Below are 19,492 nucleotides of genomic sequence, written 5' to 3'. Positions count from 1 at the left end.
GAGTGGTTTAAACGATTTAAAGATGGCCGCGAAGACACCAGTGATGACACTCGCACTAACAGACCATTGTCAGCAAAAACTGATGCAAACATTGAAAAAATCGGTAAACTTGTTCGACAAGATCACCGTTTAACAATCAGAGCAGTGTCTGAGTTAACAGGAGTTGACAAGGAAAGTGTTAGGCAGATCCTTCATGAAAGTTTCAACATGAACAAACTGTGTTCAAAAATGGTTCCAAAGTGTCTCACGATTGAACAGAAGGAACGCCGAAGAATGATTTGTTCTGACATCCTGGAAAACATTGAAAGTGATCCCACCTTCTTACAAAATCGATGCACTGGAAAACTCCTGGTTCTCCACGACAAAAAAAGCACGAATTTCAAAATCGAAATTCAAGGCAATGATGATTGTTTTTTTTTACATCAAAGGGACTGTGCACATTGATTGGGTACCAGAGGGACGAACAGTGAATCAGCATTACTACATTAGCGTCCTGGCTACCCTACGTGAGCGAGTACGGAGAAAACGGAAAGATTTGTGGAGAAAAAAGTCATGGATCCTTCACCAAGACAATGCCCCAGCTCACAGTGCGTTGTCAGTGAAGACGTTTTTGGCAAAACACAACATTCCCATCTTAGATCATCCACCATACTCACCTGATTTGGCCCCCTGTGACTTTTTTCTTTTCCCTAAAGTCAAGTCAGCTTTGAAAGGAACTAGATTTGAGACTGTTGAAGCAGTAAAAGAAAAAGCGACGGAAGTAATGTATGGACTTACCCAAAATGATCTGCAGCATTGCTATGAACAGTGGAAAATTCTTATGGAGCGGTGTAGAGACCGAGGAGGAGAGTACATTGAAGGAGATAACATGAAATTGTAAATAATTGTAAATAAATGTTTTTTCCAGCATCAGTCCGGTTTTTTTCTAGCCGCACCTCGTATAGGTCCCCATTGGGAAATTTTCAGCTATTTTTGAAAAACGCGTATTCTTTGTTGTGCTATCCATCAGACAGATAAAGCTTGACCTTGAAGTATTAATTGGTTCTTTCAGTTTGATGTAAGTTGTTGAGTTTCCAACTGGGTGGCACAGGAAGGCAGCACACTGAAAGATATTGTTTTTATAGACCAAGATAAATTTAATTAAATAAATACTTTTCCTGTTAAGAATGGCCTGTCTGATCATGATGCACAGCTACTTACAGTATATGACATAGCTCCATGCAGTAACGCAAAACAGTCCTCCAAAATAGCACATTCAATAACTATGCAACAACTGAAAATTTTAGGGAAGGCCTGCAGCAGTTATACTGAGATGAGGTGTACAACGAACCTGATACTAATTTAAAATTTAATTTATTTGATGACACCTTTGTGAGCGTATTTGAAACAGTTACCCCAAGGAAACAGAGAAATATAATTCTAAGAAATCATTCAAAAAGTCATGGCTTACTAAAGGTATAAAATGAACGTGGTAAACAGAAAAGGGAATTGTATCTTATAGCTAGAAGTAGTAATGATCCAGAAACAGTGAAACATTATAAAAACTACTGCCTGTATTAAAAAAAAGAAATTAAAAAAGTCCAGAAGTATGTGCATTATGTCTAAGTGTAGCACATCTGATTATAAAATTAAAGCAATTTGGAATATTGTTAAAAAAGAAAGAAGGAAATGGAGCACAGGAAGACTGTATTTCTATGAAACTCAACGAAATGTTTGTCAACAGAAAGTGAGAAGTAGAAAACATGAAATAGGATCCAGCTATTCATTAGAAAGTGCAAGACAGTATATGGAAGAGGCAGTACCTATGCAATTTGATAAAACTGAAATTCAAACCGCCTTTCCTACTGAAATTAGGAAAATAATAAATTCAGTCAAAACTTAAAGCTCACATGAAATTGATGGCATTTCCAACAGAGTACTAAAAGCTTGTTCCCAAGAAATGAATAGGATTTTTAGTCACATATGTAGTAGCTCACTGAAAGATAGACTGAAATACTCTATTGTTAAACCATTGTATAAAAAAGAGGAGACATGTGATGCCAGCAACTACTGCTCAATTTCATTTCTGACAGCTTTATCCAAAATTCTTGAAAAAGTAATGTATTCAAGAGTAGCATCACATATTTGAAAAAATTAAGTACTAACAAAACTTCAGTATGCTTTTCAGAAAGGCTTTTCAACAAAGAACTCTGTATATGCTTTCACTGATCAAATATTAAATGCTTTGAATAACTGAACATAATCCATTGTGAAATTCTGTGATCTCTCGAAGGCTTTTGACTGTGTGAATCATGCAATTCTTTTAGATAAACTTAACTATTGTGGCATGAGTGGGACAGTGTAAAAATGGTTTACTTCATAGCAAAAATCGGCAGAGTCCTCTAACTGGGAAGGTAGCACGAATGGTGTCCAACAGGCTTCAGTCTTGGGTCCCTTATTGTTATTAATGTATGTTAATGACTTATCACCCTATATTCATTAAGATGCAAAGCTCATTTTTCTTGTTGATGATACAAGTATAGCAATCACACCCAAAAAAAAGAATAAGCTGAGGAAATTGTAAATAATGTCTTTCAGAAAATTATTAAGTGGTTCTCTGCAAATGGACTCTCGCTAAATTTTGAGAAAACACAATATATACAAATCTGTACAGTAAATGGCATAACACTATTGATAAAAATAAACTTTGAACAGAAGTCTGTTGCTAAGTCAGAATGTTCAAAATTTCTAGGTGTGTGCATTGGAGAGAAATTGAAGGAAGAAGAACAGTGATGATCTGCTGCTAGGTTCAGCTACTTATGCTATTAGAGTTGTTGCAAATTTTAGAGATAAACACGTCAGTAAATTAGCCTACTATGCCTATTTTCAGTCACTGCGTTCATATGGCATTATATTTTGGGGTAACTCATCATTAAGGGAAAAAGTATTCATTGCAGAAAATCGTGTAATCAGAATAATAGCTGGAGCTCACCCAAGATCACCTTGCAGACATTTATTTAAGGAACTTGCGATAATCACAGTCTCTTTGCAATATATGTATTCACTTACGAAACTTGTTATTGATATACCATCCCAATTCAAAAATAATAGTGAAATGCATAGCTGCAGAACTAGAAGAAAGGATGATCTTCACTATTCTGGATTATATCTGACGTTGGCACAAAAAGGAGTTTATTATGCTGCCACAAAAGTATTTAGTCATTTGAAAAACAGCATTAAAAGTCTGACAGATAGCCAACCAAGATATAAAAACAAATTTTGTAAACAAAACTTATGTTAAACTGACATATTCCACATCATTACATAATGTCGTGTTCATGATCTATGGAACAGGTATTAACATAATGTAGGTACTGGGCTACGCGAATTGTTGTGACGTGACGTGACGGACAATGTGAATACATCCTGCCGTAATGGCTATTGTGAGTTGACCTTCAGCCTAACATAACAGTAGCGACACTCACTGCTGTAAAAACTTGACAGCTGTAGCGACACTAGGGCTCCAAGCAGAGAGAAAGGAGAACGTGAGATGCGTCGTATGCATAATGTTTGTTCCGCTTATCTTTCCTATGTGATTTACGAAATATTTGAATTACTTTTTTGCCCTCAAGATTTGTGTAATATCAGAAGGCATAGATGTTTCTAAAAGAGATTCTAAAATAAGCGCAAGTATGGATAAAACTCATGAATTCAGTGACAAGTTACAGTACATTCGTGAAGAAACACTTGTGACGTTGGAAAGGACTACAGATTATCACTTGATATCGAAGGAATACAAACACACAGATTCACTCATAAGAAGCACAGACATGTACCTCTACATGCAAAAGGGATCGATGCCTGATTTGTCTGTCCTTAGGTATACTGTGTTTTAGTCATTGTCATCTGTTGTCACAAGTAGGACCTTCATCTTTATAATATTGTAAGTGGGACAAGCAACTGCCAGATAGTGGGAGAAATATATTGTGCATGAAAACCCCAAGTCCTCAAAGCCAATAACACTGTCAGAAGTGCTGTCATATGTTAAATGTGCCAATGGAGACTTTTTTTTATCCAGTGACATATTCTCTAGGTTATCAGTATAGGTGAAATGTTGTACCTTATGCTTTAAAAGGTGGAATATGTTGCCCAGTAATAGTTTTGCATGAAGCCTAACGATCTGCGCATTCTAACACTTCACACCCTTATGAAAGACACGAATAACTGCACTTAATCTAACCACTTCATCGTCAAAGCAGGTGTCTTTTGACGATTCAGATAAACCTGGGACTGGAGAGTTGTTCTGGCTGCTTCTGTGCCACAGGAGTGCTTTAAAGCTTTAGACGGATTGCTGGACTTTTGTGGCAGTTTCCTCTTCATCGTCAGTTCAGGTGGTTTACCAAGCATGTAAAACGGAGTGGGTACTGTATTCCACATGAGTTTGTTACTGTCTGTATTCATGTACTGGTTTTGTTCGAAAGTGTATCGAACAAAACTTAACAGGGTCCTTTTTCACAAGATCTTCTCGTCTGCTGTTCACTAGCCATTTTCTACTCCTAAAACGAAACATCAGTCATTAATACACATGTAATCTGCAAACGAATACTGACGATATAGTTTAGTAACATGATGGTTTATGCCTCTCAGGGTCTTAGGCTGGGTGCACACAGGTCCAGCATTTCATCTGAAGCAAAATGTTGTGCAACGTTTTGCTGCAAGCGTTTTGCTTCTTTGCTGCTCCAGTGTGTGGGAGGTAATATTTTTTCTTCAAGCAACAGTACATAATATTGTTTGTATTGTTCTCCTCCAGTAGTGGCACAATTAACATGTGTGACGAGGAAGTCAACGTAGCTATTGCTTTGTGGCAGTTTTTGCAAATGCTGGACTCAAATGAAAGGAAACATTGGGTTCACCCAATCAATCAGAGGAGAGACATTAAGTCTTTCCTCTCAGAACTGAAATCAGATCTGGGAAAATTTTACAATTATTGTAGGAAAGGTTCAAATGGCTCTGAGCACTATGGGACTCAAAATCTGAGGTCATCAGTCCCCTAGAACTTAGAACTACTTAAACCTAACTAACCTAAGGACATCACACACATCCATGCCCGAGGCAGGAATCGAACCTGCGACCGTAGCGGTCGCGCGGTTCCAGACTGAAGCGCCTAGAACCGCTCGGCCATATTGGCCGGCTAATAATTGTAGAATGAGTGTCAATAGTTTTGAAGTGTTGTTGGAACTCGTCAGAGACAAAATTTCCAAAAAGGACACTAGTTGGAGATGCAGCATCCCTGCTGAAGAACGACTGTTAACAACTTTAAGGTAAGGTTAATTTACTGAAATTACGATTCAAACGGTTATGTAAAATGTGCAGTTATCACAGTGGTTTCCTACGATGCTTGATGAACTTTGTAAGTGCCATAATTAGCCTCATAATAACTTTATAATTAAAATTTATAATTATATTTTGTAATGTGGAACAACTGTGAAAGTGATCTCAACCTTTTTACTGCTGAGGACCACTTATTACCCTTGAGAATCCGAGGTGGACCACATACAATATTTCGTTTTTAAGGCAGTCATGAGAATATTTTTTTTTCTTTTTGGCATCAATTCACAGTTCATATGTGTAACAGAAATAGGACATCTATATAAAATCAATTGGCTATTTCGTGTTCTAAATTTGTTTCTTTTCTACATTTATCAAGAAAATAGTTGAATTTATTTTGTTCCTCTTTGTTTCTATATGTTGCTCATATTGTAATATGATGGTACAAAAATTCAAGTCTTTAGGCTTACATGTCATGCTCATAGAACATAATAAATAAAAGTTACTTATTTATACACTCACACATGTCATTAGGTAAAATGAAATGAAACCTTCAGTTTTATTAACATATTTTATTAATTATAAAATAAAATTGATACCAAACGAAATAAAACAATACTGTTCAATGGAAATTCAAAATATAATTGTTACATTATAATGAAATGTCAAAACATATTTTTCAAGGAAGAGTTAATTTTTGTTGAACCACAAAAGGTTATTTGTATTATGATAGTCACCAAGCTATAAAAGATTATATTCGTCATGAGCAGATATCTGAGATGGTGTCAAATGACCTGACAGGTTTCTGCCATGAGAACTGCAGGAAGTTGATGTTGGTAAAATTTGAGGGACATTCGGTTGTCCTGAATAAACTCCTTCTTCTTGATCTTCAGCTGTTTTACAACAACCATTTTGAAACGTCTATGAGTGGTGTCAGACAATTTTTCAATTTCTGGCATTAGACCTCTAAAATAAAGCATCATAGGATGTTCTCCTGATTATTTTTTTTGGGTGATCCATTTAAAATATGCAACCATTGGTTCAGCCACTACCTCCACTGGTGTCTCAGCCTTTTTTTTCCTTGGATTCATTTCGACCGCTGCTGTAAGTGAAGATGAAATACCAGCGACTGTGGCAACATCTCTCTCAGTTGTGGGTTGTTCCAAGGTCTCTTCTGTCCCTTCCTCAGCTGCTACATCTGTTCACGTTCGAACCATATTGCTGGTTGTACTTTGTGGATGCCCAATGCAGGGCAGCAAAAAACTCATTGCGCCAGCCAAATACCACTTTTTCTTGTTCCCACCTGATCCACTTGGCATTTTTTTCAATTCACGCAGATATTTCGCATATGAGGACCTCAGAATGTGCCACTTGGACTTGCACTCATTACCTAAAACAAAACAACAAAAATTAGTAAAATAAGTTAAAAACTATTTGTATGCTAATGGTATTTGGTATTTTCAGGTTTCTGGCTACTGGGGATGGATTTCAATACGTCCATTACAATCTTCATGTTGGTGTGACGACAGTCGGAAAAATAGTAGCTGAGACATGTACTTATATTTGGGAAGTACTTTCACCATTGTATATGATGACTGAGCCTACACATGAGAAATGGGCATTGATAGCTGAACGCTTTGAAGACTTGTGGAATTTTCCAAACTGCTATGACGCAGTAGATGGAAAATATATAAGAATTAAGGGTGAATGGAACTGTGGATCAGCCTACTACAATTACAAGAACTTTCACACTATCATGCTGCAAGCAGTGATAGATGCTGAAGTAAACTTTTTGATAGATGGCATAGGAGCACTGGGAAGAAACAATGATGTTGGTGTTTTTCTCTCTTCGAGCTTTTGACAGAGATTCGTTGACAAGAGGTTAAACCTTCTTGTACCCCGATTGTTGTACCCAAACAAAAACGTTTCGTTTCCTTAAGTGTTAGTAGCTGATGATGCATCCGGTTTGGCTATCAATATGATGAAACCATTTCCAAGATCAACACTTCTAAGTCATCATCTTGGACAGTTTCCAGCCACTGGTTGGGTCTGTCGGGAACACAAGCCTCTCCATCGTGTTCTGTCTTTCCACCATTCCCCCTCTTCCACCTTCGTCCAGTTCTCTCCTCTTCTCGTCACACATTCCTTCACTCCCTTCACCCATCTATCTCTTGGTCTTCCCCTGGGCCTCTTCCCCTCCAGTTGCAGATCAAACATCCTCTTTATAATTCTTCCCTCATCCATTCTCTTCATGTGTCCATACCACTGCAGTCTTGATTTTTCTATCCTGTCCTGTACTGGTTCCTCCTTTAGTCTTTCCCTCACATACACATTTCGCAATCTGTCTCGTCATGTTACACTCAACCTGCTCCTCTGGAACTTCATTTCACTAGCTTGTATTCTACTTTTGTCGCTTTTGTGCATTACCCATGTCTCACTTCCGTATGCCAATATGGGGACAAAGTAGGTTCGGTATATAATTCCCTTGGATTTGTGTGGCACCTCCTTGCTCCAAATAAGCCCCCTAATGCATTTGAAGAACTGCCCTGCTTTTCTGCACCTTTCATTTATTTCCATTGCGTCTCCCCCCTTACTTTCAATCATGCTTCCCAGGTATTTGAAGTTCTCTACCACTTGTAGTTTTTCCCCTCCACAAGTTATATCCACATTTGGCCTATTCTTCTTCCTTGTTGTGACAATTATTTCACTTTTCTTTGCAGAGAAATGCATTCCGTATTTTGCTGCCGTTGCCTCCCATACATCTAACTGCTCTTGCACCTCCTTCTTACAATTTCCCCATAACATCAGGTCATCGGCAAAAAGCACTGCTTTCATTTTATGATCTCCAATTGCATCTGATGCTTGCTGTATGATTTCATCCATAACAATAATAAACAATAAAGGCGAAAGTGCACTTCCCTGTCGCCACCCATTTTCCAGCTTGAACCATGCAGTACGTTCCCTCCCCACTTTCACACAACTCTCACTTCCCTCATACATTTTTCTGAATTTTCGTGTTATCTCTTCATCTATCCCTTTTGCGTTCAGCACATCCCAGAGACTGTCATACGCCTTCTCAATATCTAAAAAGGCCATGATTAAGTCCTTCCCGTACTCATAGATCAACACTTCTAAGTAATGATAGAAAAATATACAATTACAGGTTATCTAGAGTTCGCAAAATAGTAGAATGCGCGTTTGGTATGATGGTTAAAAAAATTCAGAGTTCTTGAGCAAGCAAGGCTCGTTCACCAAGATGTCACAAAACAAATTGTATTAGCCTGTTGTGTGTTGCACAATTTCATAAGAAAAAGGGAGGGAAAACTAGCAGAAGGCTATGATGAGCTTATGCATATTGTTGAGGTTGATGAAGAACCACAGCAGGCTGGAACACGAGCCTCAAAAGCAGCCTACAAAGTTAGAGAAAGCTACGTTCGGTTTTTTAATAGCCCAACAGATGCTGTTCCTTGGTAAGACAGGATGGCCTTCTGTAATTAAGATATCAATCAATGTGTGCAAAATTATTAACATATAGACCTGAATGTAGAAATGAATTCATGTACGAAAGTAAAGATGACGATAAAATTATTACCTTATTATCTTACTAAATAGTAATTTACAATCAATTTAGAAATATTTTTGTTTAAACCCCTATAAAACATTATGTTTAAAGCTGTAAAACGATTGAAAGAAGAGGTTTTCAAAATATGAACACTTTTATAACTCATGAAGGTCATCCTTGATAAAATTGCACGAATTCTATTAATTTGTTTTTTAATTATACATTTCTTACCTGAGATCTTCATTTCCTGACCTAAGTGTTGCCATGCTTTGGCGATCACGTTCTGATTGCGGTGATCTTTCCTGGTAATCACGTACAACTCGGGTCTGGTTTCCACGAGGGCTACAACTTTATCAACATCGATAACTGCATCGTCGACCACGCCATCTTCCCCTGTTTCAGTCATTACACAATACACTTGACTAAAACACAGATCCGAAAACCAAAAGCAGACGCTTCTGTATGTTCAGAGCTGCTCGTAACAGCTGTAGTGGAAGGGAGTTGGCGCATGTGCAGAACGTTTTGCTCCTTGTAACATCAAGCATCGTGCTGTATCGGATCCAGGTGTCGAGCAACTGCTCAAATGTTTCAAGGCGTTGCAAAACACCTCGCAACGTTTGCTTGATCAGTGTGTGGGCTCCCATTTAAATACATGGAATGCTTGTACCCAGCAAAACATTTTGTTTGGCAACGCTTGCTTCAGGTGAAATGCTGGATCAGTGTGGGCCCAGCCTTAGGAAACCTACAAAAAAACAGATGTAGTATCTTATTCTTGTTCTTGCTGCAACTTATTGCGCTACGTTACGCTCCCAAATGTAAAACCCATTGTACAAACCAAAGCAATATGGCGCCATGCGGTAAAGTCGTATGTGAAAACTGCACCAGTAAAAACGAACTTATAAGTGCAAACAACTGCAAGATGTGTGACAAGAAAGTATTAAAGGGTATCCAGTGTAGCAACTGTCGCCGTTGGCTTCATGAGTGCGTTGGTGATGTTTGTGAATGCAAATTTAAAGGCGTAATCAGAAAAAAGGACGAAATAATCAGATCACTTCAAAGTTATATGTTTGATCTAAACGAAAAGTATGCTGCTCTGAAACATAAGTGTGCACTTTTGGTAAAGAAAATACATTTTTCTCCATCGCTAGAAGATCGCAAAAAAGAATACGATGTAAACAAAGCGGATATGTTGATTCACCGTACAAACTGTACTTCATCAAAAGAAGACAACCATCAACACCAGGAAACTAAGAAAGACGTCTCAGAGTCGTGTAATAGCGGTTTTTCAAAGGAATATTCAAAGTGTTCGTCAAACAGTGGCTCAGCAGTTGAAAAATGGCTACAAAAGAAGAAAGTGAAACTATTTGGGGATAGTTGTGCACGAAACATTCGAGAATTATTGACGAACAATGTGAATAACAGTTTTCACGTGTCTGGCATTGTAAAGGTGATTGACATTAGTAACTATGAAAGAAACTGATTCACATACCATGGAATGCATCTCGACAAATTCGGTAAAAAGATGCTAGCTTCTAACATAAGCAATGCTCTTGATGAGATCTCTCTCGTCAACGAAAGTAAAAATAAGTCTGTTATTGTGCTGGGCGATCCTTAACAGTGAAACTAATAGAGTTTGCCAATTCCCATCTAATTTGGTATATGAGAAACAAAATAATAGGATGCAATTTAGAATTAAAGACCCATTCAGGTGCCACATTCGATGACCAATTAAATGATTCCCAGTTTGATTCAAAACGTAATAATTTTATAATGCAGCTTAACATAGGCGGTCTATCAGTAGGAATGATTAACAAATTGTATGAACTAGAAGTACTTCTGGAGAACACAATTTCTGTTATGTGCTTAAATGAGTACTGTTTTAAAAGTGAAAATATAAACTTGACAAACTCACTTTCAGGCTACAATTTAGCAGCGAGTTTTTCTGGAAAAAACGGTTTTGGAGGATCATGCATTCTAGTAGAAGAATCACTAAGCTTTGAAGCCAGGCAGACTTTTAATTTGCTTGAATGTGAAACTATTATTGGAAAGCTGCTGCATTGAACTTTTGGAATACGGCATATTAATTATTAGTATATATCAAATCCCTGATTATACCGATACATGTGCATTTTTAGACAAACTTGAAACCTTACTGTATAGATTGCAAGCAGAAAAATTGCGTAAAAAGATAACAATTTCTGCTGACTTCAACATAAATGTAAGAGCTGATTACAAGTTTGCTGTTTCTCTGAAGGACATGTTATCTACAAATGGCTTAATGTTAAACTTTAGTGAGTACACTAGAATAACAGCATCTTCTGGAACATGTATAGATAATATAGTGAGCAGCATCAACTATGGTGCTAGAGAAAAGTTCATCTTAGAATTAGGTATATCTGACCATTCAGCCCTTTTTATCCCATTGCCAAATTTAGATAAAACGGTAACAGTGAAATGAGTCAGGAGCTTCAGCCAACACAATGTGAATACATTTGTCTCAAGACTAAATAAATCTTCTGGGCCCAGCGGTTCTAGGCACTACAGTCCGTAACAGCGCGACTGCTACGGTCGCAGGTTCGAATCCTGTGTCAGGCATGGATGTGTGTGATGTCCTTAGGCCTCTTAGGTTTAAGTAGTTAAGTTCTAGGGGACTGATGACCTCAGAAGTTGAGTGCCATAGTGATCAGAGCCATTTGAACCAATCATCCTGGTCTTTCAGCAAGCGGTAATCACTAAACAGAAACTACAATGCTTTCATATCAGAATTCATGAGTGCTTCCCCTTCATACAGTACATAACAAAAACTTTTAAAAGAACTCATGGCTAACTGAAGGCATCAGAATGTCTAGTATTAGAAAGAGGAAACCGCACATGCAAGCAAAGAACAACCATGATGCAGAGCTTGTCACCTATGTAAACAAATACAAAAATATATTTGGTAGAGAAGTTAAACATGTAAAACAAATGGCAAACAGTAAATACATACCAGATACCACAAATAAATCAAAAGCTGTATGGCAAAAAGTTTTAATCATAAATTGGGAATAGATGGGGAAATGATTACAAACTCCAGACATATTTACGAAGAATTCAACAGGTATTTCATGAATTCTAACAAAATTGACAAACTCCCTCCTACACAGTCCAAATATAGTGCAGCACAGATCAGTAGAATTCAAATTCACTCATTTATGCTGTAAGGTGGCTAACATTATAAAATCCCTAAAAAAATCTCAATTCTGTGGGCTGGGATGAATCCTCAACAAAAATAGTAAAGGCACGATGTGATAATATTGCACCCCAACTCAGTCACATAATAAATCAATCGTTTGATGAGGGACGCTTTCTGAGTAGGCTGAAGTATGTGGATGTTCGACCTAAAAAAGGGTAGACAAGAGGAGATAAGAAATTTTCGCCCAGAATCAATACTAATAATTATTTCTAAAATATTTGAGCCAGTAGTGTGTAACCAAACAGAAAATATAACAAAAAACATAACATTATTCTTAATAATCAATATGGATTTAGGACGAGCCAAAGCACTGTGCATGCTATTAATGAACTAATTACTAAAATAAGCAAATGCCTCAATAACAAGGAGAGCGTATCTGATATCTTCTGTGACCTCAGTAATGCATTTGATATGATAAACCATAAGCAGCTGCTCGTCAAATTAGCTTCTTATGGCTTCCATGAAAACTATTTAAATTGGTTTATATCTTAAAAATAGGAAACAGAGGGTTGTTATACAACATAAGGGCGAGAAAGCTTGCTCTAATTGGAAGGAAAGACAAGCAGGTGTACCCCAGGCGTCTATACTAGGCCCATTATTATTTCTATATTATACAAACGACATGGCAGGTAAGGTAACTTCCTTCAATAACTAGAAAATTGGATAAGTAAAAATGCTCTGAAACTAAACTTAACAAAAACATACATTGTACACTTCAGGACCAAACAAACTGTTGAATATGTATCACAGTAGTTATGAAGGAAGAGAACTGCTAACTGCAGAATCTGTCTAATTTTTTGGGAGTGACCATAAACAAAAACTTGTCATGGACTCATCATGTGGATGGCTTACTGAAGCAGTTAAATAGTTTTGTCTTCGCAATGAGGGCTCTGAATAAAGTAACTGACTTAAAGGTTAGGAAAATTGGGTATCATGCATATTTTATATCAGTTGTAAGATATGGCATAATTTTTTGGGGAGTTGGAAAAGGAAGCCTCCTCAGAGTGTTCAACCTACAGAAAAAAATTATCGGAGGTATGACTATAACAAACAAAAAACAATTACGCAAACCTTTATTTGCAAGCTTTGACTTACTGACAATTCTTTCCATGCTTATATATGAAACACTTTTCTTTGAGTTAAAAACCCACATCTTTTTGAGGGAAATTCATTATACTTATGAAATGATCCGCAAACAAGATTACATGTTACCTTGCCACAGACTAACATTATTTGAAAATACTCCATATTACATGGCTTTGAAGCTTAGCAATAAAATCCATTCAAAGCTGAAGAACTGCAAGCTAGAATCCACATGTGCAAACATTGAAAAATGTTTAAAAAGCAAATGCTGCTACAGTTGATTTTATAAACAAGGAAGACAAGTAAGAGATATTACATCTGATTTGTTTTCCAGTTTTTTTCTACATTACGTTCTATGTGTGTGCTTATGTTCCCTTTTAATGGAGGTATATGTTCTTTTCATATGTGTCCATACTTATAAACTATGTATCATGTGAACTATGTATCTAAATATCTAGATTTAAACTTATATACAACTTTTATGAAAGTATGTCCATATTTATAAACTACAGAAACAAACATGAAAAATACTTTAAAAGAATGATTTCAAACCACTGTGGAAATTTTATGGAAAAGGAAATAATCTAAAAAGTAGTTATCTTTTTATGTTGTAATGTGCTTCTGAGAGCAGCCATATGCATTATTTTAATGTGTCTTGTTTTAGGTATACTTAGGTAGGCACAGAATTAGACATTCACGAGTGACCAATGTTTCAATCAAATGATTGTATATAACATGTCATGTGACAATAAGGCTTCTATGCTAGTCTAATATAAACAACTACTATTGGCTCTGAGCACTATGGGACTTAACATCTGTGGTCATCAGTCCCCTAGAACTTAGAACTACTTAAACCTAACTAACCTAAGGACAGCACACACATCCATGCCCGATACAGGATTCGAACGTGCGACCGTAGCAGTCACACAGTTCCAGACTGAAGTACCTAGAACCGCATGGTCACACCGGCCGGCAACTACTATTCACTTTCGCTTTCTGCCTCTCTGAACATCATGTGACTACTGGTATAGATATGTTAAATCTTACAGAATTTCAGTTAGCGTCTTACTTCTGTAGACAAAATATGGAGAAATGAGGAATTATCACATTTGTTGAAAACAGTTTTAAATTTAAGAATTTTGGCATTAATAAATTTTTCTTAGAGCAGCACATAGAAGCATGTGGAACAAACATAGAATTTCATAAAAGGCCCCTTATAATAATAGCCATATACAGAGCACCTTCAGGAAGTTTCAACCTGTTTATAAATGGTGTTGGAGATTTATTACCTCAGCTAAAATTAAGAAACAAAGAACTAGTGGTTGCTGGTGATTTTTATATAGATGTCCTGAAAAACACTGTCAGTGAACAGTTACTGAAATCAGTTACTTTGTCATTCTATTTAAGTTCTACTATAAATTTCCCAACTTAGGTATACAAATATTCTAAGACTGCCATTGATAATATCTTTATAGACGATTTTAGGCAACTAGGACACATTACAAAACCAGTAGTAAATGGGCTATCTGACCATGACATGCAACACCTAACATTAAATTTTGAAATATGTGAACGAAGTTTTTCGCGACGGCACTTATATATAAAACATTCTCGGTATTCTTGCCGTGTCAGTTCTAGATAAAATCTCGAGCTTTCGACGATTACCTCCACCATCATCGTCAGGAGCTAACTGTCTTAACTGCTGCTGTGGTAGCCTCTATATAGCCCGAAGACAGCTTCTGATTGGTCGGCTTATGATTGGTCGGCGATTACGTACTGCTGTTTCAGACCGTGTCACTGTGTGCGCCATTTGAACGTAAACCTTGATTCCCGCTCACGCTGCGGAGAGTTAAGCATCGCTGATTGTCGCTGTTGCTACTCGAGATGTCGGGACGCGGAAGGGGACGCAAAGCTGCTACCTTGGCGGAGTTGCTGCTCACGCTAGCAGGAACATCCGAGAAGAAGGAGAGGAAGACTGCAGCGTAGTGCTTTCGCTGCCAAAAGCTTGGCCACGTCGCCAAGCACTGCAACGGAGCAGTTGCGTGCTTGAAGTGTGCGCAAGCACACGACACACGCGACTGCAAAAAGCAGAAGGACGCTGTACCTGCGCCAACTGCGGCGGCGCACACGCGGCCAGCGCCCGTTCCTGCGCCTACAGAAGAAATTGGCGCGGACCGGAGAAGAAGACGCAGAAGCAAGTGACCACCACACACGAAGAGGTGGTCACTTGTACAGAAGACGTCGTCACCAGGCGCCTTAACGACGCCGTACAAGAAGCCATGTCCGCCTTCAAATCCGCCATGCCGGAAGAGAGGGCGGCCATGCTGGCGGAACTGGGTGAGGCTCGGCGTCAGATTGCTGTGCTGATGCAGGAGCTTCGCTCAGCCAAAGCAGCTTCCGCCACAACAAAAGACACCGCCACCCAGACGACTCCTCCACGTGAGAAGGAGTTCGTGACGGTGGCCACGCAGACCGACGAGCCTGCCGAAGGGGAGGCGACACAGCACAAGACGGACACCGAAGCAGCAGCGCAAGAGGAAGAGTGGGAAGAAGTCCCATTCCTCCCGGTTCCAGATATGTACAGCGCAAATGCTGTAACGAAGAAGATCCCTGCATCGCTTCGCGATGGTACATACCCCCACCACGACAACCCTTATCCTTTCGTTCCACCTAACTATCCTAAACCTCTACTCCCACATCGCCCAGTTGGGTATCCAGAAGGCCTTCTTGGTCTTTCTAGGGAGGAATTCAATCTGATTGATTCCTACCCTATCTTCACAGAGTAGCAAATGCGCTGTATCATCATCGCTCTGGTCAACAGAGAATATGATAAAGCAGGATACATTACGCACAGTATCCCAACTGAGGGAGAGCCCTCAGCAATAGCAAGAAGAAGAAGAAACATCGTCATATCGACAAAATCAAGAAATAGGACATCGGCACTCCTCGCCAGTACAGATCCAACCACCAGTACAGACAGAAGACTCTACAAGATTCCCAGGGGAATAAAGGCCAACAGGCCACAAACTTCCACTCGAATCTCCTCACAGTGAGGAAGTCATAAAAGGAGCAGCAGCACGTAAACCTTGGAAGGAACGTCTCTGTTGCTTCTCTGCATCAAGCGCTCGTTTCCACGAACAGCTCAGATGGTATCTGCTATCGCAGTTAAAGTTCTTTTGGCTCATTCTTATTTCAACAGCCTCCTTCATAACAGAATCCCAGTACGTGGAGGCATGGGACAGAATTTTAGTTTCATCGAACAATATTTTATGTTTGTTCGTGAGGCTGTGCTCCGCAATTGCCGATTTCTCCAGTTCTCTATTTTTAATGTGGCGTTGGTGTTCTGCACAGCGGCAGTAGTAACTAGCTACTATGTGAATGATCGATTTAATGAAAGCAGAAGTAAGTATTAAACCCTTAAATATTAGAAATTTAATTTTAATTCTTCTAGTTTACTGTTTATTGACTGAGCATCATTAAAATTAATGAAACTCAAGTTTTTCTAATTGAGAGGTATATACCATCAAGTAACTAAACTGTATCGTCAGGATTCAATTGCAAACTACATGTGTATCAATGATTAATGTTTCGTTGCAGGAGCAGAAAATAGGTAGTTAATAGCAGACGAGAAGGCCTTATGAAAAAAGACCCAGTTTACCTGTATAATAATATTAGGTTTTGTTCGCTACATTTCGAACAAAACTAGTTCATGAATGCAGACAATAATAAACTCGTGTGGAATGCAGTACCCACACTGTTTGATATCCCAAATAAGCCGCCTCAACTGACGATGAAGAGGAAAGTGCCACAAAGTTTCGACAATCAATCTAAAGCTGTAAAACAGTCCTATGACACAGAAGCAGCCAGTTCAGCTCTCCGTGTATCAGTTCCAGGTTCGTGTGAATCGTCAACACAGACCTGCTTTGACGATGAAGTGGTTAGATTAAGTGCAGTTATTAGTGTCTTACAAAATTGTAATGTTTGGTATGTATTTCATTCACTTCTGTTGTTAGTCACATAATTTTCCTTACTGCCTTCGTGTGATGACATTATTTTGTTAGCACCTTGGTCACTGACAGATTGTTTGAAAATTATTCAAATATTTGGTTTTTCGTGAAATGTAATGTAATCAGCTCATTATAATCTTTTCACTATATTTCACCCATTATTTGGTAGTTGCTTGTCCCACTTAGAATAATATAAAGATGAAGGTCGTACTTGTGGTAACAGGCGACAATGACAAACACAGTAGGCCTACAGAACGATAAATGAGCTGTCGATCGCTTTTGCATGTAGAGGTACATGTCTGTGCTTCTTACGTGCGAATCTGTGTGTTTATATTCTTTTGATATCAACGAGGTAAGCTGCAGTTCTATCTAACGTCACAAGTGTTTCTTTACGAATGTGTTGTAGTTTGCCACTAAAAAAAAAAAAAATGGCTCTGAGCACTATGGGACTCAAATGCTGAGGTCATTAGTCCCCTAGAACTTAGAACTAGTTAAACCTAACTAACCTAAGGACATCACAAACATCCATTCCCGAGGCAGGATTCGAACCTGCGACCGTAGCGGTCTTGCGGTTCCAGACTGCAGCGCCTTTAACCGCACGGCCACTTCGGCCGGCGTTTGCCACTCGATTCATGGTTTTTTCCATACTTTCGCTTATTTTAGAATCATTTTTAGAAACATATATGCCTTCTGTTGGTTCACAAACCCTTGGAGGCAAGAAAATAACTCAAATATTTCATAAATTTCGTGGGAAATGGATGCAAAACAAACGTTATGCATACGACACGTCTGATGTTCACCTTACTCGCCACTTCGAGCGCTAGTGTCACTCCATCTGTCAAACGGTAACAACTTTTACAGCAGTGAGTGTCGCGACTGTTATGTTAGCCTGTGTGTTAGACTACAGTCTAATATAACAGTCGTGACACTCACTGCTGTAAAAGTTGTTGCCGTTTGACAGGTGGAGCGACACTAGTGCTCCAAGCGGCAGGTAAGGTGAACGTCAGATGCGTCGTAAGCGTAATATTTATTTGCATCCATTTCCTACGTTATTTCCGAATTATTCGAGTTAGTTTCTTGCCTCCAAGAGTTTGTGCAGTATCAGAAGGCATATATGTTTCTAAAAATGATTCTAAAATAAGCGCAAGTATGGACAAAAACCATGAATATAGTGGCAAGCTACAACACATTCGTGAAGAAACACTTGTGACATTGGACAGAATTGCAGCTTACCACGTCGATATCAGAAGAATATAAACACACAGAATCACCTGTAAGAAGCACAGATATGTACCTCTACATGCAAAAACGATGGACAGCTCGTTTATCGTTCTGTAGGACTACTGTGTTTGTCATTGACGCCTGTTGCCACAAGTACGACCTCCATCTTTATATTATTCTGTGTGGGACAAGCAACTAACAAATAGTGGGAGAAATATGCTGAAAACATTATAATGAGCTGATTATATTACATTTCACGCAAAACCAAATATTTGAATAATTTTCAAACAATCTGTCTGTAGGCACTTTCCTTGTCCCATAATAGTTTCGCTCGAAGTCTAGCGATCTGCACATTCTGACACTACACACGCTTTTGTAAGACACGAACAGCTGCACTTAATCTAACCACTTCATCGTTAAAGCAGGTCTGTGTTGATGATTCTCACGAATATGGCACTAATACATGGAGAGTTGAACTGGCTGCTTCTATGTCATAGGACTGTTTTACAGCTTTAGATTGACTGTCGAATCTTTGTGGCAGTTTCCTCTTCATCGTCAGTTGAGGTGGCTTATTTGGAATGTCAAAGAGTGTGAGTACTGCTTTCCACACGAGTTTGTTATTGTCTGCGTTCATGAACTGGTTTTGTTCGAAATGTAGCGAACAAAACCTAATATTATTATACAGGTAAACCGGGTCTTTCTTCATAAGGTCTTCTCGTCTGCTATTAACTAGCCATTTTTTGCTCCTAAAACGAAACATTCATCATTTATACACATATAGTTTGCAAGTGAATCCTGACGATACACTTTAGTAACTTGATGGTATATACCTCTCAGGATCCTTAGGAAACCTGAAAAAGACAGCTGTGGTGTCTTCAATTTATTGCGCTACAAACGCTCCCGATGGTAAAAACCATTGTGTAAATCAAAATAAACAGTCACTATTCGATTCCACGATCGCGCCGAACTCACAGTCTAACCTACCGGCCGCTTGGGGCGGTGCTGTCGCGACTGTTATGTTAGACTGTGGTTAGACTGTGATGGGTCTGTAGCCAGTCGCCAGAGGGGTTAGACCAGCAG

The 19,492-nt window shown here is 38.6% G+C and overlaps 1 protein-coding gene across 1 annotated transcript; it reads left to right on the top strand.

Annotated features, from left to right (window-relative positions):
- Window positions 1-5,184: 5,184 nt before the first annotated feature.
- LOC126470728 (uncharacterized) lies at window positions 5,185-7,168 on the top strand. The gene is made up of 2 exons (XM_050098732.1): window positions 5,185-5,300; window positions 6,772-7,168. Exons 1-2 carry the CDS (start codon window positions 5,185-5,187, stop codon window positions 7,166-7,168), a joined length of 513 nt encoding a protein of 170 aa, XP_049954689.1.
- The last annotated feature ends 12,324 nt before the right edge of the window (window positions 7,169-19,492 follow it).

Source organism: Schistocerca serialis, chromosome 3 (genome assembly GCF_023864345.2).
Source record: "Schistocerca serialis cubense isolate TAMUIC-IGC-003099 chromosome 3, iqSchSeri2.2, whole genome shotgun sequence".
Classification (NCBI taxonomy): domain Eukaryota; kingdom Metazoa; phylum Arthropoda; class Insecta; order Orthoptera; family Acrididae; genus Schistocerca; species Schistocerca serialis.
This window is presented reverse-complemented; position numbering and strand designations above follow the sequence as displayed.